The sequence below is a fragment of the Rutilus rutilus genome (assembly GCF_951802725.1).
Source record: "Rutilus rutilus genome assembly, chromosome: 12".
Lineage (NCBI taxonomy): Eukaryota > Metazoa > Chordata > Actinopteri > Cypriniformes > Leuciscidae > Rutilus > Rutilus rutilus.
The window spans coordinates 24,647,008-24,672,010 of record NC_140217.1 but is presented as its reverse complement, the minus strand read 5'-3'; the positions used below and the strand labels follow the sequence as shown (position 1 = coordinate 24,672,010).

The 25,003-nt window shown below is 37.4% G+C and overlaps 1 protein-coding gene across 7 annotated transcripts in view; it reads left to right on the top strand.

The window, feature by feature from the left end:
* evi5b (ecotropic viral integration site 5b) overlaps window positions 1–25,003 on the top strand; it is a 57,285-nt gene that overhangs the window by 10,827 nt on the left and 21,455 nt on the right. For 2 of the 7 annotated variants that reach the window (XM_084426445.1, XM_084426447.1), the window contains 12 exons: window positions 6,082–6,308; window positions 16,404–16,593; window positions 18,087–18,311; window positions 20,890–20,964; window positions 21,415–21,540; window positions 21,684–21,827; window positions 22,117–22,206; window positions 22,412–22,509; window positions 22,599–22,659; window positions 23,106–23,159; window positions 24,107–24,139; window positions 24,567–24,716. In XM_084426445.1, coding sequence (XP_084282571.1) covers window positions 6,163–6,308; window positions 16,404–16,593; window positions 18,087–18,311; window positions 20,890–20,964; window positions 21,415–21,540; window positions 21,684–21,827; window positions 22,117–22,206; window positions 22,412–22,509; window positions 22,599–22,659; window positions 23,106–23,159; window positions 24,107–24,139; window positions 24,567–24,716 — 1,392 coding nt within the window. In that variant the 5' untranslated portion in view covers window positions 6,082–6,162. Of the gene's footprint in view, window positions 1–3,702; window positions 3,864–6,081; window positions 6,309–12,593; window positions 12,736–16,403; window positions 16,594–18,086; window positions 18,312–20,889; window positions 20,965–21,414; window positions 21,541–21,683; window positions 21,828–22,116; window positions 22,207–22,411; window positions 22,510–22,598; window positions 22,660–23,105; window positions 23,160–24,106; window positions 24,140–24,566; window positions 24,717–25,003 lie in introns of those variants that run through there. The other 5 variants (XM_084426446.1, XM_084426449.1, XM_084426448.1 and 2 more) reach the window with 5 other exon arrangements.

Below are 25,003 nucleotides of genomic sequence, written 5' to 3'. Positions count from 1 at the left end.
GGGTCGTGTTTGTGTTCACACAGAAGGCGTTCCGGCAATTTGCCGGCAATTTCCCGGGTTCAATGCGCTGTGTGAAAGGGGCTTATAAAGAACAGATTTACAACGACACGCATACTGTAGTAAACACAGGCGTTCAAATGCTTGTGTGACACGCGAAATCAACATGAGAGTGAGTAAATGCAGATTTAAGAGCCTTGTAAAGATTCTTCAAAATATCATGAGGGTGAATAAATAATGACTGAAGTACAAGTTAGTCTACATAAAACATTAGTGTATGTTGCAGTGAAAACCATAACAGTTTTTAATGTTGATGCGTATAATCATTTCAGTCACGTCTGACTCTAGTCTCTATCAGACAGATACATTTTTTTCATTATAAATTTTGCAATCAGAATGTTTTTTTGCAGCTTTGTGCTGCATTAGCAAGATCAGCTAAGGACGCACCACTAATAAACGTGGTCATCTCTAGCCGCTGTTTCCTGTTTTCCTGTGCAACGCAGGATCTGTGCCAGCATGCGTGTCTGCAGGTTTCTACCCAGCTTGACATGTTATTTGTTTTTTTGTCTATAATGAACACTCTCTTCTCTGGCTCTCACTCTGGATATCTACCTCTGGCCATTTAATGGGTTGCTGGAAAGTGTTGTGTTGACTTCAGCATGTTCAAAAGTCCATGTAGTCTGTTTTTTCCTTCTTCTGAACCACCAGCAGCACGGATAGAAAGTGCATGCACATCACTTTCTTGTTCACCTTCCAGGATGAGCTGAGGTTTGCCTGCCAGGGTTTTTTGACAGTATATCATTGTCAGCTGGAGATTAGTCTGGGGTCATGACGGAGGCTTAAAGTCATGAACTAATTTGCCTCTGTCCAATACATACACTTCTATTTCTCTAATGAAAAAAAAAAGAGAATTGGGTCACAGTATTTTTTTATTTGTTTTATACATCTCTAATAGGAATGGCAAATTCTTCAACCTTTACATTTATGAAAAATGCAAATTCAAATGATCAATAAATAAAAAAAATCTAAATAATAATAACACAAAAATATATCAATTTTTATACTAATTGTGTTTTTACTAGTTCTGCACCAATTACTCATGCACATCCTAAACTGTAAAGTGAATTATAGCATTTTTATGCTCAGTCTCACTTGAAAAAAAATGGTGTGACTTGCAATTAATCATTTCATTATCATCTAATATAATGTGAAATGGTTGTTTCCTTCTGCAGTATGTTGATTGTGCAAGAAGTTCTGTTTTTCACAACGCCTTTTCACAGAGATGATATTTCTTGTCTAAAAATTGACATCTCATTGTGGCCCATGGTGCACAGATATTACAGATGTGCCTGTGTTGCCTTTCATGTGCCCGTTTCTGTTGTTGTACTTGGTAGATAATAATTCCACTGTTAGAAAACGGGAGATATCTTTGGGGATTTTCATTAAACATAATGAAAATGCATGAGGCCTGACCTTGCTCTCTTTTTTTTTTTTTGTCTTGTTCAGCAAACACAGCCCAGCACCTCTGCATGAATCATTTAGAAGGCCAGGGCAGATGAAGTGATATTGTTATTCTGTTTCCTAGCAGTTACTCTTCTCCTCTCAGGGTATGAAAACACTCGTTCCCCTGAGAGGATAAGTTAGGCTTAACCAAATTATGTTTTTATTGCAGTATTTTATATACAGGAGTTTATATCTGTGTGATCTTACGCTGTAGCCACATTGGACCAGCGGTTTGGAAAATGGATGGATGGATAATTCATCTGCGGGCGCCATCTTCTGTTCAGATGCGGGAATTCATTCGGTGCGCGACTCTCACAGTGCATTATGGGTTTTCTCTAGCCATTGAGCGTACATCGGTTATATTCTTTTGCGGTGCATTATGGGATTGAACGAGTGCAGTGCACTCAATAACGTGCACTATGGTTTCGGACACCACGACAAATGGCTATATATATATATATATATATAGGAGTTTAGTTCCTTTTGGTTTCTTATTTACATGTTGCATGATATTTAAAAAATGGAGCTAATTTGTGGATCAGCGGACTAGAGTCTGAAATCTGATTGTGATTTTATTTCTGATAAAACCAGGCAAATTGTATTTTGCATGTATGTGTGTAGCTCCTAATGCACGGAAACAGCTGTGTTTAAGAGGTACAGCTGTTGGCATAATGAGAGACGCAGATCCGGATTAACTGACCAGTTCTGTTTGGTGAACTATGAGGTTTTAAAGGGGTGGTTGAATATGATTTCACTTTTCTAACTTTAGTTAGTGTGTAATGTAGCTGTTTAAGCATAAACAACACCTGCAAAGTTACAACGCTCAAAGTTCAAAGCAAAGGGAGATATTTCTTTTAAAGAAATTGCTTTTTAAGGACTACAACAAATGGCTGGTAGGGACTACACGACATTCCTCCCGGGTTAGTGACATCACTAACCCTAAAATTGACATAAACCCGCCCCCGGAACACGATTTATAGATGATCAAGACAGAATATGCGAGAAGATAACTACACATAAGCTACATAAATACATCAACTAACCATTCAGAAATGTTGTCACTTCTTCTTGAGTCTCTCCATCTTTCTGACTTCGGTTTGAACGTAAAAGGCTGAAAGATTTTGAAATTTGCATGTGTGTGGGAGGTAAAAGGACAAAAGCTGAAGCCCCGCCCTCTGTGCCGTGAGCAGCTCATTTGTATTTAAAGGAACAGACACAAAAACGGTGCATTTTTGCTCACCCTCAAAAAGTGACAACTTTAACAATATCTGTGGGGTATTTTGAGCTAAAACTTCACATACACACTCTGGGGAGACACTCTATTTTTTACTGTAAATAAAATTTGTAAATTTTTTTTATCCCTGGCCTTTAATGTAAATTTGGGAGTGATTGCAGCTGACCGTATTTAGCTGCAGTGTGCATGTGGCTCATTGTTTTTGTTGCTGAATTATTGTTGTGATTATTATATTTTCAGTATCAGAACATGCAAAACTAAGATTTGCGTGAAGGGGATGAACATTTTTAACAACTTCAGCTGTTACTGGTCTTACCTGTGCTACAAGTGTAAATAATATTTTACTAGAAAGCTTTGACCAGACTTTTGAGCTAAATTTGGGCTGAACTTATTTAGCAAAAAAAGTATATAAAAAAAAAAAACACATTTGTATCTGCACTTTGTTTCTTATCTTCCTGTCTATGCCCCGCCTCTTTCTGAGTCACTCTTCTAACTGTAACACTATCTAAGAAAGGGTGTTTCCAACTTTGACTGCTTTGAGTCATTTCTAGGCATTTTGCTGGGGAATACTATAACATTTTGTTTTTGGTGGTTTGTGAAACCACAGAAGTCATGCATAGGCGTGTGGTCATAATAATTTGTCAGAAATGGAGATTGCAAGAGGAAACGTGATCTGTCTTATAGAGGATTCAGAGAAGTGCCACATGCAAATGAGAAACCTGCTTTGTTGTAAAGAGGTAGACTTCCCCTGGGTTTATCATTACAGCTCACTTATGTCGCAAAGCTCGACGCGGTGAGCTCAGACGTCACAGAGGTTTTACAGGGAAGGATTTTTTTTCTCTGTCGGGTGAATTCCAAGGCATGAATTAGTGTTACAGCTGTAGAAGGGAAGGCAGAAGCTTATACAACTGCTTCTGTCTACTTTACAGCTGCCTCTGCGTCTAATAACCTGAGCACTTTGACCCCAGGTGACACCTAGACAACAGTGTGACTTTGGAATCTACTAAACGTCTCAGAAGACCACTGAGATAAGTCACAAGAGAATCCTGTCTTCAAATACCGTTATTTCTCCTGTGGATTTGTTTATGGAATTAGCGAGGACCTCAGTTAGGGTGACATCTTTCTTCAGGTAAGAGCAAAGTACACCTAGGAAATCCTAGATGGAGTAGGAGGATTCTTGCCTTGCTAATGTTACACTGTCATGGCCTGCTGCTCCTAGTTGTCTTAAGGTTTTTCGTAATGTCAGTTGACACGAGATTCTGCTTTGTGCCTTTTTAATGTCTTCAGTGCGATTCAGTTTTAGTGAGTCAGTGTTTTTACTACTGCCGTTCCGGTGGAAAGTACACAACTGTCCAAATATTCCCTTAGTCCAAACCTTCTAGAGGTCATCTTTTGAAAATAGAGAATGACATACGGCATCGGTTTCCAATCTACAGTGTACACACCTAATGAATGACCTAGTAAACCATTTTGCTTTTGTAGCTGTACGGTATAAGTGTTTTATAAAACCCTTTACATAGCAGTTTAAAGAGCACTTGAAATGGCTTCACAAATACAGGTTTCTTTCCTGTGCTGATGTAGCCTATTTTTCATTGAAAGAGGAAGGTGGTCCAGGTCATATGTAAGGGTTTGTCCCGGGTTTTTTTGGCCATGAATCATGGTTTGGTACTTGCTTTGCTATGTTAAGTCAGAGACAAGTATTTGGTTTTGGGGTAAGGGACTTGCTCATTTTAGGGAGAATTTTATTGGATAAATGATTGGACTTGCCCACATCAACTGGAAGATGAGACCTCAATATTTTGGTAGTTTTGGTAGAAATACAGCAAATTTCTGTATCTGCTAAACTTTTTTCCTAAGTTTTAGGAGTACACTAGCATGCGTACACCGCAAAGCTATAGACATGGAATAAAAGACACTAAAATCAAATCCAAGTCTTTCAAAGAGCCACTTTTGAAGAGGATGCCAAACAAAAGTGACGTCTGATGTCATGGAGCAGTTTTTGTCTGCAAAGACTCTTTTATTGTCAGATGATTACAAAGGGTGATTTACTTATTTTTTATGGATGCTGTGCTTTTATGACAGATGAACAATTATTTTGCCAAATATGTTCAATCTTATGAGAGAAATGTGCTAAGACCAAAACTAAACTGACTTATAAAAGCCTTAAAGCTACAACATTTTACCACCTATCCGTACAATGAAAGTCAGTGGTAACCAACATTCTTCATAAGATCTCATTTTGTGTTCTACAGAAGAAAGAACGTATTTAAATTGTTGGTTGAACTATTGCTTTAGAGTCGTAAAAATAGTGCTTGTAGGATTTTTTTTTTTTTAGCACATCAAAAAAAAATTATATAAGGGAAACTGAACAATGAAACTGTAGGGTCCAAACCAAGTATGAAAACCAGTGTGTTTGTTTGTGGTAATATAAACTTTGTCACATTCAAATCAGTCTACATGCACATTTTGGACAGTGCAAAGCTGTTTTCACTGACCTGAATTTTTTCATACACAAGAATGTCTGTGTAAGGGAATTATCGGTCTTTCAGGCCATCCCAGCATCCTCACCAACAAAGCTGAAACCATTCCTCAAGTTTCAGTTCTTAAAACATCTCATTGCAGAAATGGCCTCAGTTAGTTTCACAGTTTGTAAGATTGTAGTAACACAAACACATTCTGCACAGATTTTGCTGTAATTATTTTATCCAGGATTAGTTTAATATGCACTCTACACAAGATAAAAGATTGGTAGTGTTGTGGACATCCTGCAACATTGTTGAGATGATGTTTACTAGATCTAATTCTGATGTTCTGATATACCCTTTTAATTTGTGTCTCATTGTTCAAAATATGAAAATGTAGCTTACATAATATTCTTCTGGTTGGTCAAAACCTGCAGTCGCTCCTGTAGATTTAGATCATTTTTTCATAAACAAGAATGTCTGTTTTAATTTGTTTCTCATTCTTCAAAATAATGCAATTTATGTAGCTTACATAATATTAGCATTATATTTAGTGTTTGCATCATTGCATCAGGTGTCAGAATCAGTTTACAATGAAAAAAAAAATGTAAAGCGGTCTAAAAACTATGAAGTTGCTTTAAACATTTTATCTAGAAGAGCATGATGATCATTTTTAATATTAGTACATTGTTAGGCTAAACCCTGACATTTTCAAGTGATTTGACAAATCATGTATTATATAAAATCAAGAAGCACAATTTATAACAAGAAACGTCTCATAACATATCATTAGTTTGTTAAAATCAAGCCTTTTAGAAGTTTTCTGAATTCAATGTAACAATTTTGTTTTCCTACTTAAATAATCTTTATTTTATTTTTCCACAGGTGGCGACAGACAAGGTAGCAGGCAAGCTGAGTTCGACTCTTTCATGGGTGAAGAACTCAGTGTCGCACACGGTGAGTCAGATGGCTAGTCAGGTGGCCACGCCCTCCTCGCTGCACACCACTGTGGCTTCATCCACTGCCTCACTGTCCTCGCCCTCCTCAGCCTCCCCGTCCCAGCTCAGCCCAGACGATGTGGAGCTGTTGGCCAAACTAGAGGAGCAGAACAGGTACGAGTGCTTCACCCAATGTCATCGGGATGATTTTTGTATCTTTAGTGTTTACCAAAGCACAACACTTTTAACCATTTTCCCATTACCAGAAGCATTTTGGGAGCACTGTTTTGTCGGAACATTGCAGTGCTTATTGGGTGTTAACACTGTCTATTTGGGCTGTGTTCGAAATGTTGATACGCTGATGTACCGTCACATATTCCTTGCTGATATGGATATGAATACCGATACAGAAGAAGATTCCGTAGCACATGCAAAGACTTGTTGGCTGCGCTTAATTTGAATACAAGAACAGCATTTATAAAGGAATTGAAAAGTGCAGGGTTTCTAAATGAATGAACATGATAAATAATAGGGTCATGCGATTAATTGAATTTTTAGTTTCGATTTTGACTTCCAACGATCATTAAGATCGATAGTCGAGATAAAATGATTATTGTGCCTCATTCTGTTCTTTGTAGGCTGCTTTCACCCCTCATTAAAAGTCCAAATTAGTCAAATCGTGTAATGTGACCGTCTTGTTATGAAGTCTACTGTGGGTTGTGCTTGATATTACGGCTGGGCAAAAAAAAAAAAAAAGATTTGTCAATTAATCGTTTTTTAAAATGTGGTCGATTCAATATTGATTTGCAAAAGCCATGAATCGATATTTTTTTCTGTTAACATGACAGATGCAGGTGCACCTCTTAGCGTAAAAGACGTTCTGGACAGTTGAAGGAGCTGTCACTGTCCCAAATCAGTGAACGTAAACCATTGAGAAAGACAACACGTGTACAAGCATTATTTTATGCTGAAAAGCAGAAAGTTGAAAAGTCTTCAATTTTTTTTTCTTTTTTTTAAAGGAAATATTTTTGTTGTTTTTGTACTTACAATTTGTTTTCAGTCTTGGATACTTTCCTTTTAAAGGTTGTCCAACCTTGTGTTGAGGAGCTCAGAGTCTTGTCCAGCTTCTCTTCTGGTGTGGTCCAAATTTAGCCTGCTCTTTAATACAAACAGTGATATGTCAAGAGCACTGACATGATGTTAACACAGTGAAGCCTTTACTGGGGTGGCTGTGTTGTGTTCTCAGACAAGTGGTGACATAGTACTTTTCCAAATATAGAACCTGGGAGAGATAAAGGTTTGTGGAGCTGTCGGTCTATCAGTCTTCCTTTTTTGTCTCTGTCTTCAATTGTTTACATGTATGAGAATAGCTCAACACAGTTTGAAAATTTGCTCCAAACTGTGATGTTCATGCGAGTGACACTGGTTCGAGTCTTGCCGGTGATGTATCCTGATCTTATTCTACCTCTCACTCTGCAGTAATATATATATATATATATATATACTATCAAAGTTTAGGGTTGGTAAGATTTTTTTCAAATGTTTTTGAAAGACGTCTCTGCATTTGTTTGTATAAAAACAGTGAAATTGTGAAATATTATTTCATTTTCTATGTTAATATATTGCAAAATATAATTGATTCCTGTCAATAATGATTTATTCCAGTTTTTTTGTAACAATGTAAAAGTCTTTACTGTCACTTTTAATCGGTTTCATGCATCTTTTCAAAAAAGTATTAATTTTGTCTGAACTAAAAAAAGTCTGAACGGCAGTGTAAATGTTAAATGAGGAACAGTAACATTTATGGTAATGGAATGCATGGGCCAGTATTTTAACTAATTCATTGCCAACTAATTTCATCCGTGATTTGCTGCATTTTTCACATTGGTTCGAATAACCCGTAGTTTAGTCTAAGAAAACATTCGTTTACCTGTACAGTTTTGCACAGCAAACTAAGGGAGGGAAAAAAGCAACTATGGATGTGCAGTTGTACTTTTTTCCATCTTGTTATTAATTTAACCTGTGAAGGCCTCCTTCCCTTCTCTTTACCCCTGTACAGATAAAACGTAGTCAAAATGATTCTAGTTCGCATGGATCCGCGGAAGCGACTAGAAATTCTGCATTATGCGGGCCAGACATGTAATTTGGCGATGTCAATTTCTAGAGAAAGACTACGCGCCTGCGCACATTGGCCTATATACAGTATTCAAATGCGCATACACCACACATAATATGCATGTGCACACTGTCACCGTTTTCACAGATTCACGTTTTTGAAGTTTACACGGAGATGATAATGTTTTTTTGTTTTTTTATTCTAAACTTGCACCTTGGAACCTATTTTAGGGTTTGCAGAATGCACTGTTGTCGTGCATATGAGCGGCTGTAACACATTAAAAGCTTTCTGTTTTCAGTTAAAATAGTGTTGTGTAAGCGGCCCGTAAGTTAATAACTAATGATCTGTGCAATGGAAGTGAATCAATCAAAAACTAACTTTAGCTTGGACAATAACTTTATTCTAGAGCTGCTATAAAGCCAAAACAATCTCTGTTATCAGTGTAAAGCTGCTTTGAAACAATCTATATTGTTAAAAGTGCTATATAAATGAAGGTCAAGTCAATTCGAGTATATTTGTATAGCGCTTTTCACAATACAGATTGTATCAAAGCAGCTTCACAGTATTAAATTAAAATAATACAACAAGGTTTGTTTCTAGTGGAATTTATTGATTGATAAAATTAAATATCCCCAAAATATCCCCAACTGAGCAAGCCAAAGGCAACAGTGGCAACGAACCGAAAAACTCCATCAAGTGACCTAATGGTGTCCTAAAACTCCATCAGGTGACCTAATGGAGAAAAAAAAAACTTGGGAGAACCCAGTCTCAGTCGGGGTCCAGTTCTCCTCTGGCGTTTATGAACTAGAGACAGGATTTAACTGTAAGATTAAAAATATTATATGAATGCCTGGCTGAAGAGATGCGACTTTAATCTAGTTTTAAACTGGGAGAGCGAGTCTGAGCAACGAACAGTATCAGGAAGACTATTCCAGAGTTTTGGAGCTAAATGTGAAAATGCTCTCCCTCCTTTGGTGGATCTGGATGTCTTAGGTATGACCAAAAGCCTAGAATTTAGTGATCTTAAAGAGCACGATGGATTAGTAGCAATACCTTGTAATTAATACGGAACTTTATAGGTAACCAATGCAGTGATGATAAAATCGGTGTTATATGATCATATTTTCTTGATCTAGTAAGAACTCTAGCGGCTGCATTTTGGACTAACTGTAGCTTGTTTATTGAGGATGCAGGACAACCAGCTAATAAAGCATGACAGTAATCTAGTCTCGAGGTCATGAATGCATGAACTAACTTTTCTGCATCAGAAACTGATAGCATATTACGTAGCTTAGAAATGTTTCTAAGGTGGAAAAAGGCTGTTTTTGGAAGAAGGTCCAAAAAGGTGACTTGATTTGACTTGAGCTGAACGAAACATAGAATTTTCATCGTCATCGCGATGAACACATCGCAACAGACAGCCTGACACGATGAATAAGGGAAAGCAGTTTATTACATGCGCCAAACATAATGCAAACGGAACGAAACTGCTCGTTATTGTGTGGTTGAAGGACCGTTTATCAGTTTGGACCAGTGCAGCGCGATCGTGATCATGCGACTGTTACTACACAGCGCTAATAAGAGATCCAGTAAAGAAATCATTTGAATTCGCCACAGAAGTAATAACATCGCTGCGAGATCTAGTGAGAAACATTCACATTTTCACATTTAGCGCTGACGTAGAAACCAGGAAGAAACATTGTGCCATGAATGAACTATCCAGTGTCCACAGATCAGCAACATTCACCATGGATTTACTGTAGTAACACTAACTGCAACCATGGATGTTTGGCAGGAATAGTAGGCTATAATGCCTTCAAGTAACATTACGTCGGTTTTATTTTGACATTATGAATACAATTGCTGCCCTCAAATGTTAATCTGAACTAAAATAAACCTTTGTTTATAACTACTACAATATTACATTTCATTTTTTCCAAGGAGCTGTTTTGTTTTATATGCTCCTAAGAAGAGTCAATTATAGCTCCAGAATTGCTCAAAGTAAAAAAAAATATCATACTTTATGTTAGTTTTAATAAAAATAAAAAAATCAAGGAAATTTCTCTGGCATTTCTTTCTTTTTGCTGTATCGAAAACGTACCGAACCGTGACACAAGTGTATCGTATCGAACCGAACCGTGAATTTTGTGAACCGTTACACCCCTATTTCTTATAGTTATATAATGCCTCATTTATGTGTAATTTGTTCAATAAAAGCATGTCAAAAATGATCTATTTGATTTCTTTATTCAGTGGGAATAGGCTATTCAATGTTTAGGTTCGCAAAGAACCTATTAAAGCGCTAAGACATGGGAACAGTATAGCTAACATTCAGATTTGAATATTTATCGCAAGTCATATCGTCATCGCAATATTAAACAATGTTATCGCACATCGCAGCTTTTCCTCATATCGTGCAGCCCTATTTAGTACGTTAACCCACTTTGACTTGCAACCTTTATTAAAAAGCAGAGTGGGTGTGGTGCTCAGGCTGGCTGACCTTTGACCCCAGTCTTTATCAGGACAGCTGGAGGCCACAGCTGGTCCCAGAGATCACTGGCAATAACCAATCACCCGCTGTCTCTCACAGTATGCATGCCATTAGTGTAATGCTGCATGGCACATGTCAGAGAGTGTCTTCTCTCAAGTCAACATAAGCCTCAGCACTTTCATAATGCTTACGTTAGGCAATTCATCTGATATTGATAGCAAAGCAGAGTAAAACAAATATATATTTGACAGTCAGGCCTTTTAAAATCAGCTGAATTGACTTAAACTGCCACATTAGAAACCAGGAAGGAGACCTGCAATATAATAAAGGCCTTTTCCTTCCTGGTTTCACATAAGAATTTGTTACTGTATCAGCATCTGCAACTAATTTCCTGGTCTTTTTTAAAGTGTTAATGGGCATGTTGAACTTTTCGTGAGCATTTATTTGAATTTGTTGTTGGCAGATCAAAAACCCTCCCCTTTCCTCATTGAGTATTGATTAGGTTGGAGACCCATTGCTTGCTTTCACCTTGTTGTTTTTGGTATCACAGACTGGTTTCGGTATTAGAGCGGAATCAGTGTGATCCGCTTGGGCGAATGCAACACCCACACAGAGTTCTCTCTGCAGCTCGAAAGTAGGGCAGAGGATCTGTGGAGTGTTTGGAGCTCCGATTCTTTACATGGCCATTTGAGCTCGTCTTACCACTGCAGAAATAGGGCCTTGAGTGCCACTGATGAATCTAAGTTAGGGATGCGCTGATACAATCAGATATGGATATATCACAATTTAATTTCTTACAATATTACATTGATACTTTCATTTCTTATCCATATTTCTATTTATTGTTTAATTCATATTTTCAAGAATTCAAGAAGCAGCAGCTAGTCTAAACCAACATTTCTCTGTGAGGTCAGAGATACTTCTAAGACATGGCACTCAACAAAACTGAGGCACGTACAGCATTATTAGAGATTGATGCCACAGATGTGCTCTGTCTCTCTGACACACTGAGACTCTCTCTGGCGTATCTGGGGAAGTTTCAAACACAATTATTTATTGATGTATTCAATAGTGACAAGTCTCTTATTCTCATCAAGACTGCAGTATAAGTAAGACATTTTTTTTTTTATATATATATACTGACCCTAAACTTTTAAATTGTAATTTATAGGAGCTTACTTCCTTTACTACCTCTGGATAAAAAATAAAAAGTTAATTGCTTCCTCAGAATTGGACTTTATAACTTGCAATTGCGAGTTTATATCTCACAATTCTGAGAAAAGAAGTCAGAATTGCGATATAAACTCTCAATTGTGAGGAAAAAGTCAGAATTGCTGCTAGACAAACTCACAGTTGCTAGAAATAAACTTGCAATTGTAAGAAAAAAAGTCACAATTATCTTTTAATTTTTTTATTCCGTGGGGGAAATAAGCTTCCATAGTAATGTATATGGTCAAGACACTCAAGACACTTCATACCATGGTCCAAAATGAAAGGCCAAATTAGAGTAAAATGCAAATAAATTTCTTCATGAGATTGTAACAGGTTATGTTTTACAGAGAGACAAAAAATGGCTATATGATACATACAAGTGAATATGCAAAAGAAAAAACTGCTAAATAATTCTGTTGTTTTAATGCATAATATGGGTTCATAGCCGTTAAATAAAAGCCAGTAATTATTTTTAATTCACCCACCATTAGCAGATGTGGCAAACAGTTCATTTTTTAGCCTTCTCCATGCATACTCGCACAAATGTTAAACTCCACTGTGATTTTGCTTAGCCGCTGCACTGGTCGAGGGCCTTTGCACTTTAGATAAGCAGTGTTTGTGTGTGTGTTTATGTGGGCTCAGAGAGAGAGAGAGAGTAGGGTGAGACAAACACAAAGAGTGTGTGAGAGAAAATCAGGTTGTTTCACTTCTCACAGGCACATTTGGGATTACTTGGAGGAATCCGAGGAAAGACATGTGGATTGCAGAATGAACTTCCCATGGTGAGCAGCTTCACAGTAATACCTTTGATCAATTCTCTATCGCACAACACTGCAGATGCAGCGGAGCTGAAATTCACAGCCAGTTACGAATTTTAGTAGCGCAGTCTTTTTCGCTGTCAGTCTTGTTTTTTGTTTGTGGTTGCTTTAATTCATTCATAGAAAAAGTGCTTGGCTTTCTATCTGCTTTTACGAAGTAAAATATTTGTATATTTATATTTGTTGTGGAATGTGTCATGTTTGTTTCCTGTACAAGAATTTGCTTTGCACTTTAACCAGCAGTGAATCATTAACACAGAAGCAACAATTGGAATGCAAATTGTCTTAAATGCTCACTGAATTCATCAAATAGGTAAATCCCTACAGTTTATGTACTTTATTTAACATAAGATTTTATTTTAACTAATTATTTGCTTTGTTTCATTTGCATTTAACATAACTTCTAAACAACTTTATGATGGCTTGCGAGTGGACATAAATGTGCAACCGTTTGCTGGGTTTTCCCAATGTAAACTTTCTGACCTTTGAGTAAATACCATCTTGATAGAGGTTTGCAGTAGTAGCAGTGCACGCACATACTCTTGATACATTGGAGACAAGCAGGTGATACAGGTTCAAGCCCTGCAAGTGACCTGATTTCATTCCATTTTCTCTTTCACTCCAGTATTATTTCCCGTCCCCTCTTCACTGCAAAGATTTTGCTATTTCTAGATTTTGCATCTTAAACAGGCTTTCTCATTTGTGCCCACACAAATGCAAGCTTCATCTTGCCCCAAATATTATGGAGATTGTCTAGAGAGCTCATTATACACCTGAAGGGATAGTTCACCCAAAAAAAGAAATTTCAATGAAAATGAATTTACTCATCCTCAAGTTTTTCCAAATATGACTTTCTTTATCCTGTGGAAAATAAGAGAACGTATTTTGAGAAATTGCCAAAACTGTTTGGTTACCATCAATCTTCAAAATATATTTTTTTTGTTAAGCAGAACAAAGAAAGTCATGCAAGTTTGGAACGACACCAGGGTGAGTAAATGATAAGAGAATTGTAATTTTTTTTTACATTTCTTTAGTAAACTGTTCCTTTAATAATAACAAATGTTCTTCAAAGTTTCCCTTCAGTTATCTTTTGGTCTTGACTCTTGACTCTTGACTCTTGACTAATGGAAGGCATGTTGTTTGCCCAATGCCTTGATAGAATTATTATTCATACTAGTTAAAATAATCAGTTGATCCAAGTTTAGAGGTGACTAAGACAACCACAACCAATTGTATTACATTCCCATGTATCCCACTGCAACTTGTGACTGGAATTTAAAGTAACCTTAAGCTACTTTGAATGCAGTTTACAGTGTGCTTCTATCAAACATAGGTTTGAAAAGTTACATTTTGGAGGATTAAGGGCCAGAATTTGGAGAAAAACAGAGTCTCTTTCTGCCCACCTACCACCAGTAACTCATTCAGCATCGCAACCCCTCAGCTGTGAACCCCATGACTCTCTCTCACTGCCTTTCACCCCTAACAACCGTGGCCCCCCTTGAATGACCCAAAAGCGGCTGTAACTGGATCCTGCCTCAGAGCCTTGGCCATGACGTCACCTAGTGCTGCCTTTAGAAGCCCGGGGCCCCTCTCTTTTTCCGAGATCAGGTTTCCATGGCCTTGTGTCTGTGTTGTCAGCTCTTAAATTTTGAGGTTGCTCACAAGCATTGTCTGCTTGTCTTCCAGCTGATCCAGGGTCAGGTTCACAATGATAGTCCTACCCGCTGACACTCAGTCAGAGAGGGACAGTTTTTGTTTTTTTACTCAAACTATTTAACATGCGTTTTACTACTTTACTTTTACTTGCTTACTGGTTTGGAGTTTCATGTTTTGCTGGAAGTGTCAGAAAGATTTAGTCAGAAAGTCTCTTTTTTCATGCCTTATTTGTCTTTTTTGGGGGGTCTTTTTTTTTAATAGGCTGTTTTATTATTGTCCTGTTCTTTTTTGTGTGTGAACATGCTAATGTGGTTAGCCTTGGCTTTTTGTTTGTTGTTGTTTTTTGCATTAGATATGCTTTAGAATCTTAGATTTAGTTTCCATTTATAGCTGTCTGCCAATGTTCCCAAGCTAGCACACTCATTTGGCAAGCGGCCCCCGTTTCGGAAAAAAAATAGAGTTCATTCTGAATTCTTAAAATAGCGTCACTGTAATGCTACCGTTAACACCCATTAAGCATTTCTATCTGCTCTGAATTGTAGTTTTTTTTTTAACTATATTAATGTCTCAAACAAACAAGCCATCCAGTGTTTTTTTTCTCCCATCAAGCAAAAAGACTACTTTAGCCACAGCAACTGCTAATGTTGCCCAAAATACATCATTAATGTCAACATTAACATGTCGGTTCCTTAAGTTTGCCAGCAGTGACATCACAAATGTTTCAAAATGTTTCACAAATGTAGAATGGCTGGAAATGTATTTTCTTTTTGCTGGCATCTTACCCTCATTCCTGCCCCAAAACCCAGTTTGCCATTCAGTTCACTGATTATCAACTTCCCTGATACTGGAAGGAAAGTTGACATAAATCAGGTGTTGTGACTGTTATTGTGTTACTTAATATGATTGCTTCTCTGTTCCATTTGTACACCAAGACTTCCTTTAAGGAAAATCACCTTTTCACTGTATCAATATTTAGTTTATGGTGGTTGTTATTAGGGTTGCAAAATTCTGGAATTGTCCAGAAGTTGGAAACTTTCCATGGGAATTAATGGGAATAAACTGAAAATTTGCAAAATTGCAGGTTAACCTATAACAGGGAACATGTAGTAAAAAAAAACCATCTAGCAGCATAATCTTGGTTAAAACAACCATATTTAATTCAAATTCAGTTTAATTTCTATGTGTAATAGGGAATATTTTTATTTTATTCAACATTCATGCTTTTGTTGTTGTTGTTAAAGTTCTACTACTCACAAATAAATCAGTCAAATGTTTTTTTTTACATTTGTATTAGTTAACATGCATGTCTGCTTAAGACCAAACACAATGTTTACATTTTGTTTGTGTATATGATACAGTTTGTCTAAATTTCCCAACATTTCCAATTGATTACAGTAAATTCCTGTTAAGTTTACAAATTGGAATGTTTCCCAGCTTAACTTCCAATGGAAATGGAAAACTTTTCAAAAGTTTCCAGAAATTTACCAAAAATGTTCCGCCCCTTTGCAACCCTAGGTGGCATTAATTAAAGTCTAATGCCACAGTAAGATTTTGTCTTGGTAATGGTATTTATCACAATATTTATGTTTTTTTTATTAATGCTTAATATGCAAATAAATACAATATTTCTTAGTTTAACTTTATCCAAAAGATATTAATAAAAAAATTATAATATTTATGACACCAGTGCAATAACCACTGCCTCATATTTTATAACACTTGAGGTAAAAACAGAATAATTCAGATTTTCTTATTAATACATTACTTGTTTATTGAACATTTGGTTTGTATAATGCTTAAGCAAACCTTCACCATGGTAAAGTCATACTGCCCAGGTATGCTTTCACCTGATGTAGGTTAACATTGAGTTCATATATCAGTTTTTCGGTTTTCTTTGTGTTTCTTTTAAAAGAACAAGCAAAAATGTGAATTTACTTTTGTATTAACTATTATCTGCTATGATTGTGTCTTTCCAGGTTGTTGGAGACGGACAGTAAGTCTTTAAAATCTGTGAATGGCTCTCGAAGGAACAGTGGCTCCTCACTGGTGTCTAGCTCCTCAGCCTCCTCCAATTTGTCGCACTTGGAGGAGGATTCGTGGATCCTGTGGGGACGCATAGTCAACGAGTGGGAAGATGTGTGGAAGAAGAAGGAAAAACAACTAAAGGTAAGCAGATATATTATACATCAAGCTACAGTGTGCAAATTTATGCCATTTATTATATGAACTGAACATATGGAATTCCAGCTATTATTATTTTATTTAATCACAACAGTACATGAGATTTAGAGAACAGCTGCAGCAACATCAAATATAGTGCACAAGTACACAGCTAAACAGATTTATTGCTGTTACAAAATAGTGAAACGCATTACAAAGAGGGTCATAAAATAGATGGCCCAAATGAAATAATATGTGAGTGATTTATCAGTAATGCTGCTGTGTTCATGAATTAAAGAAAAACTGTAAATGTGCATTGCCATTGCTGAATGAGGCGACGGACAGAAGTAACAGGAAGGTTGGCGCAAAGAAAGAAAGGATTGTATTTACTGATGACAGCCTCGGTCACAAAGTAGGTTTTCTAGAGCAATTATAATGATATATTTGAATAATAAATATTCAACATTTATTATACAGATGAGTTTATAATAACTCCCATGGGGTGTGATGGAATGTGGTTTATAACCTTCATGTGTTGTTTGCTCCTGGTATGTAGCACATTTAGTGCCATATGAATGTTTTGACACCAAAAATGGCCAATATTTATAAGTAGGTCTCCAGAAACATAATCCAAATGATAAAAAATATTTCATAAGACGGTTTTAAAACGTTCCTAACTTTCGAATGGCTGGTTGAAATCTTTTATCAAGTAGCCCTTTCCGAAACATTCCTCTAAAGCCACACGGAAACTTAGGCCTTCTGAAATATTTTCCATTTCTTCCTGAATTAATATTAGTAAACAGTGTTTTACACATCTCACTCTTACAATACCATTTTCACGGAAACGATGGGAAGAAAGAAAATGATATAAATCACATATGCAAATTTTGCAGTTGCCTGCACAATATTGCCACTTTCCCACAGAACTTACTGAGCTCAGTGAGACTGAGAAATGCAGTTTGTGTTTACTGTATGACTTCGTACAAGAGGGAGGATCTAGGGCTCTTCTAGCAAAGCAGCAACAGAAGCCCTTTGTAAAGCCTGGCGTTTTAACAAAGCACACCCCTAGAGTGCTTTTGAAGAATCTCACTGCTAACAGTGTATGTAGGTGGACTCGCATCTCAGACCCTCACAAGAATGAACAGCTGTAGATACCAGCCGCGCAGATGAGCACAGGAAATCAGGTCAAACATAATTCGCTTACAAAAATATCGAGCTGTGCTGTAGAAGTCTCTGACAAGATTATATTTAGCAGCATAAAATGGTCTTATCCTGTCTGAGTTACAAACTAAACCCTTGGGAGAACATCTGAATGCTGACAATCTTGAAGCCTTCAGTCATTTTAAGGTGTAATACTTCAAATAAACTAATATCTTCTTAAACCCTGTAGATGTGGCAAGTCTGGGAACATGAGAACTTGCTCTTAAGTAAGGCTGTTATGTCCTGACTTTCAGTGTTAATATTTTAAAGTGGTCTGTTGTTGTTGTTTTTTTTCATAGGAACTGGTCAGGAAAGGCATTCCGCATCACTTCCGAGCAATAGTGTGGCAGCTGTTGTGCAATGCCCAGAATCTACCCATTAAGGAGCAGTACTCGGAGCTGCTGAAGATGACCTCGCCCTGTGAAAAACTCATCCGCAGGGACATTGCCCGTACCTACCCCGAGCACGAGTTCTTTAAGGAGAAGGACAGTTTGGGTCAGGAGGTGCTCTTTAATGTTATGAAGGTAGGTTTTCTACTTGCTTGGGCAAATGGAGCAATGATTTCCATTAGAGATTGAAAGAGAGAGTTTGAATGGACAGGGTGATAGCCAGGATCTCGACCAATTCATCAGCACATTGACATGAAATCTGATCATTTCAGAAAAAATAAAGACAAGAAATTTACTCCGGGACTGCTCATTAGTAAATTTAATAAGATTTACTGCATCAAGATTCACACTGCATCTCTGTAGTTTCCCTAAAACACCTTGTATGCCAGGTTATGCATATAATACGGTGGCCGAGAGAGCTCAACGCGCTGCAACTGAAGAGAACACATAGAAAAAACACCCGCAAATTAAGAAAACATCTTCATCAGTTTTACAACACATGTGTGCTCCAAATTCTCAAAACACAACCAAATACAGAAACGTGCCGCAAAAGTTCACAACACAACCAAATACAGAAACGCGCTTCAAATAGAACAAGACTACAATGGAAAAAAATGTTTTAGTTGTTTATAGTCATGATTTAATGTGATGACACAGACAACAGCAGGAATATTAGGCTGCTGTCACTTTAAGACTGAATGCATGAACGAATATACTGTTTCTTTCTCAGCTGTTCACCTATGACATAACTGTATTTTGTGTGTATGTGTCCGTTCAAGCCCAAGTAAATGCAAAAGAGGAATCAATTCGGTGTCCGAGCGCTGTCTGAAAAGCGTCTCTCTCTCTCTCTCTCTCTCTCTCTCTCTCTCTCTCTATGTGCGTGCTTCGGGTGTGTAAGGCTGTGCGCACAGATAACAGCGTGTTTCCCGATTTTCGCCTCTTCTTCCGCGATTAAAATCATTTGAATGTGTAAATTGGCAAGAAAAACCACGTCCAAATGATAAACTTTCACTCTATGATGATTAAACTTAGTTAATCCGCGATTCACATGCCGTGGGGCCTGTTCCGTACATGTCACAGATAGTGTGACATGTCACATGATCCATTAGGTAAACGTGTACCTGTCCAAAAAATGCCAAAAATGTTGGTACTCAGAAGCACTTCCCTCCACGTTTTCTGCTGCGCATCATTTATTTTTACTACCCATGCACACCAGTTATGTACACTACAGTGGCCCTTATTGGGGGCTATTTTCTTTTTACTGGAAATGTTACGTAATGTATGCAAAATACCATCCAGATAATTTGTCATTTAGGGTATGCTTATTTTTATCAACAGTTCTAAATCGTACCAAATTAGGGTTCTTTGGCTTGTAAAAATAGCATTAATATTAGTATATTAGTATATTTATATAATTAATATTATATATTATTTATTAATATTGTCTTTTTAGTCTTTTTTTAATTACTCTTTATCTGCCTGTCATGTATCTTGTTGCCTGTATTTGGGTTTTACATAAAAACAGCATGTGGTGTCAATTAGGTACTTGCAAATTGTAGCAAAAAATGACAGTGCTCTAACAACAGTTGTTAGCTGAATACATTTATAAATAACAATTGACATTGAACATGATATAGATGTAATGAAGACCAAGTTCCAGTGAAATAACTTCACAATCCACTTTATGTCCTTCATTTTGTGTGTATTCTGAGTGGCAGTTTCTCTCTACATATTATGAGGTTATGGTACATGACAGCATCTGAAATTGATCTGAAAAAATACACATTTACCTGTTGAGAGTATGTTGACAGTCTGTGTAGTTGTATAGACCTTATGTAGCCCCGCCCCTTTTCAGCGCTGCGCTCATTGTCTTTTGACTTCCGGTCTGTATTTTCACAGCGTTTTGCGTGTTTATTAATGAACGGCTCGTTTTAAAATCTTCCCGGTCGATTTACATTTGTTAAGTCATCTGCTTTAAACATTGCAGTCCTCATGATAACTTACGTTAACTTTACATTAAGTAAATCCACTTAAAAAGCTATTACTCCTGGACAGAAATGCCATATAAATATACAGAGCGACCGCAAAACGGAAGTTAAAAGACAATATTCCAAAGATGGCGGCGCCCTTGTTTCTCTGGTGCATAAGGTCTATAGCTGAGCTCCAGAACATTAGTTTGAGGTGGCTTTGTCAGTTACAGATTTGAAAAACAAAAAGGCGGGAATAAAAAAACTCTTAACAGGAAGAACCATTACAGCATATAAAGGGTTCTTCAGGAAGATACTGTTCTAAATAGAACTGTTTCTATGCGACATTAAGACGGAATTTCAATTTCGTTGAGCACATCCTAAACGTAGACCAATCTCAGTGAAATTTGGTTTGTTTCCATATCTCATGAAGGACAGTTGATTGGGAGGGTGAGAGCAGAAGATTTCAAAAGTCCAAAAATAAGGGCCGCCCTAATATGCACCCCTGTTTATAGGAATAGGTCATTTGGAATATGAACCTCCAGATCTTTAGACACTACACCACCTGACATCAGTTTAAGTTTAATGTCTTTTAAAGCCAGCTCACCCAAACAAAACACCTGAAGATCACTTGAGGTTGTTTTTAAAGAGTGCATGGGTAACTCACAGGCTTGTCTGGGGGAAGAACAGATCTGATTCTGTAGCTCTTGTCCAGCTCTCACCAAATCTCACTTTTGTGTTTACAGGCTTATTCCCTGGTTGATCGAGAGGTGGGTTACTGTCAGGGAAGCGCTTTCATTGTCGGCCTTCTTCTAATGCAGGTATTAAAACTAAAAAATATTCCACACATAAAGTATAATATTTCAGATAATGCTGAACGAGCAATGTAAAACATTTTTAATGTGATATGAATAATTCTGTGATGTTAATTTTCTCTCTCTCTCTCTCTATATCTATCTATCTATCTATCTATCTATCTATCTATCTATCTATCTATCTATCTATCTATCTATCTATCTATCTATATCTATATCTCTCTCTCTCTCTCTCTCTCTCTCTCTCTCTCTCTCTCTCTATATATATATATATATATATATATATATGGTTTTGCACTTATGATGATGATAATAATACTAGCTATTACATAATAATAATAATAATAATAATAATAATAATAATGGTTATTATTATTTCTTCAAATAAATGTATATCTGTTGGTACTAGTGTGTGTCTAGTCTGTAATTATATGATGTATAATTGTCTTCTCACAGATGCCAGAAGAAGAGGCTTTTTGTGTGTTTGTGAAGCTGATGCAAGATTACAGGCTGAGAGAGCTCTTTAAACCCAGTATGGCTGAACTGGGCCTCTGCATGTACCAGTTTGAATATATGATTCAGGTCAGTGACTGTCTGCCAAAATCGGACTTTTAAGCTTAGCTTAACGCTCTAACTCCCCAATAAATTAAATTAATACGTTTTATGAATTGCATTATTGCTTTCTCTCTGTGATTTTACAGTCTTATTTTGGTTTCTCCCTGCAGGAGCAGCTCCCAGAGCTTCATGTACACTTCCAGGCCCAGAGTTTCCATACCTCCATGTATGCTTCATCTTGGTTTCTCACCATTTTCCTTACCTCGTTCTCTCTTCCTGTAGCTACCAGGATCTTTGATATATTCATGTGTGAGGTAAGACTTTCTCTCTCTCTCACACACACACACACACACACACACACACACACACACACACACACACACACACACACACACACACACACACACACACACACACACACACACACACACACACACACACACACACACACACACACACACATTTTAGATGCTAAGCTAATTGAGAACACAGAACACTGGTGTATTTTAGTGGTCTGCTATCTCCCTCTGTTGGCCTCACAATGCTACTGCAAATATTTTTGGATCATGAGTTATGAGTTTTCACCAGTAGGTGTCCTTACAGGGTTTAGAGGTAGTGTTTCGTGTGGGGATGGCCATCCTGCAGATGAATCAGGCTGAGCTCATGCAGTTGGACATGGAGGGAATGTTGCAGGTGGGGTATTTATCATCATTTTCCTTTCAAGGATAAACTTGTATTTGTCTTAATTATAGTGGTTATGTTAGCCAATACTTTCTGTAGAAGCTACCACACCATGATTAGGGTCTTGACTGTTATCAGTTTCCGCTAAGCAGTACACAACAAATATGCATAATTCAATAATAATACGCAGTTTTGTTATTTTCACTCTCTATTGCAGCACTTTCAGAAGGTTATCCCTCACCAGCTGGATAGTGGACCAGACAAAGTTATCCAGGCTGCTTATCAAGTCAAGTACAATGCCAAGAAAATGAAAAAGTGAGTTTACAATATGTTAAGTGAATTTCTTTTTTTAGTATGATTTTGGACACAAAAAGATTCTGAACTGTTTCTTTATGCCTTCACAGATTGGAAAAGGAGTACACTACAATCAAAACCAAGGAGATGGAAGAACAAGTGGAGATCAAGGTGAGACAGTCATCCCACCGCCCAGCTTGCATTTTGCTAAAATGATGCCTTTCCAAACATTTGATGATGTTTTTTTACAGTTATTGACATTGTAAGTCTAGCAAAGCTTTTATTATTAAAAAAGTTATAACATTATACATTGTTTTAAAATACCTTGGCATTAAATTACAAAAAAAAACCAGCAGCCGAGGGAGCAATAGTAATATTGACAATTTGACTGTAATCAGTCTCTCTATATTTTTCCCTCTTTTGGAATTATCATATGGAATTTTTTTTCTTTCACCGCTGACATTTAAGAAAATAATTTAAATACTGTTAAATATGTTTAATTGAAACCCACACTAAACAATAACATTGCCAAATAGTTCATAGCATTGTCTAGTACATTGCAATATTTTATTGGTGTATTGCAGTCTAACGCTGTTAATGTTGACACTCTATTACAGAGACTACGCACAGAGAACAGACTCCTGAAGCAACGAATAGACACTCTGGAGAAAGTGAGTGATAAATAAGAGGCAAAGCAAATCATTAATCAATTAAACACATCCATACACCATTGTCATCCAAGATTTTCTTATCTTGAAACACAACTGGTGTCAACAATAACAAATGCTCGTGCACACACCCTATTGGGAGCATCATAACTAACTGCTTGTGTGCATGTCATTGGATAACCTGTTGTGTTTTTTTGAGGCTGGTAAGTACAGTGCTAACAGAAAGAAAAATATTTTGCGTGCGCAGACATGGGTATGAAATGTTTGTACACTACATGTACTTATTTCTGGCCAAAGTGGTTGTCTGACAGACTTTTTTGAGCATGGGTGAAAACCCAAACCTGCAGTGGTGCATGTCAGAATATTCTCTGCTTGTAAAGGCATGTTTGTGTCATGCATGAAAAGAAAGCCCACAGTGCAGGTCATTTAAAAAAACTAAACAAAAAACACGCCCACTTGGTTTTCATCACCTCTCAGCATGGAACCATTGTACTAAAATAAAGTACTAACGCCTTCAGAAATTCACCATTCGTAACCCAGGGCTGCGTTCGTCACAAAAAATGTAGCAGACCTAGAGCCTTTAAAATAACGCTAATTCCGTTTTATTTATTCTCACCTTTCTGACTGTCCTCTGCTTGACCTCCTCCTACACTTTTCACCCTGTTGTGGTGCACAGTCTTGCTTTATTCCATAGCCACAGCACGAACACTATGCACAAACCATGTTCCTTTTCTACCCCACCTCACTATGATGGTTTCAAAGCTGCATGTTTATTCTGATATAGCAAATGTTCAATTAGAACAGTGTCTTTACAATGTTTTTATTTAGGGGTACGAAAAAGAACACTGTTTTCTGTCAAATCAGTCTTATTGTTTTGTTCTGTGTTGTAATATCCTTTGGTCTCTCTCCTCTCTCTGCTGTTTCCTTTATGTGATTTTCTCCGTTTTTAGGAAAGTGCTTCTTTGGCAGATAGATTGATTCAGGTACAATTTTCACTCTCCTCTCCACCCTTTAGCTCTGTTTTTCCCCTTTAAGAACCCAGCAGTTCTATCTTTAGCTTTGCTTCATTTCCTTGATTTGCTTAAATATCTCACACCTACTCACAATCTACAGTGAAATAAGGCAAACTCTGCCATTTCTGACTTAAGGGAAGAGGTATCGCTGTTCTTATTATCTTTGGGTTGCAATCCTGATTATTGGTAACAATAATAGTTACAGCTATAATATTGGTTAAAACTACAATAATCCCCCCTTTGATAGTCGAAACAATTTTAAGTGCTAAATTGAAAGCCTAAAACTGCTAACAGCATGACAGAGCTTGAGATCCAGCATTATTTTTCTCCATCAATACATCCGTTTCCACCCATTCCGATTCTCCGCTCACCCCTCATCCATAATTGGTCACGTCAGGGTCAGGTGACACGAGCCCAAGAGGCGGAGGAGAACTACTTGGTCAAGCGGGAGCTGGCCACAGTCAAACAACACAATGAGGAGACCAGTGCACAGCTGGAGCAAGCGCAAAACGCCATCAGACAGCTCCAGCAACAGCAGCCGTTTGCGGTAAGGACAGTTCAGAGACAGCGCCTCCTCCTGGATGAGAGGCCTGCTCTTCGAATACAGAAACCGTATTACACTGAGAAATGTTTTGCTCCCTCATGCAACAGTTTGCAGTGGCAGCTGTCCTTGAATCTTTCGCGGTTGCCTAGCAACAAAATCTCAGCGACCGCAGAGCTGCAAACGGCAGCTCTTGTAATGATGCTCTTTACATGCATGACTGCAGATCAGAACAGCAGAGCTGGGGTCATTTGCATGCACAACTTGCCAAATGGGGTTTATGTATGTGTAGG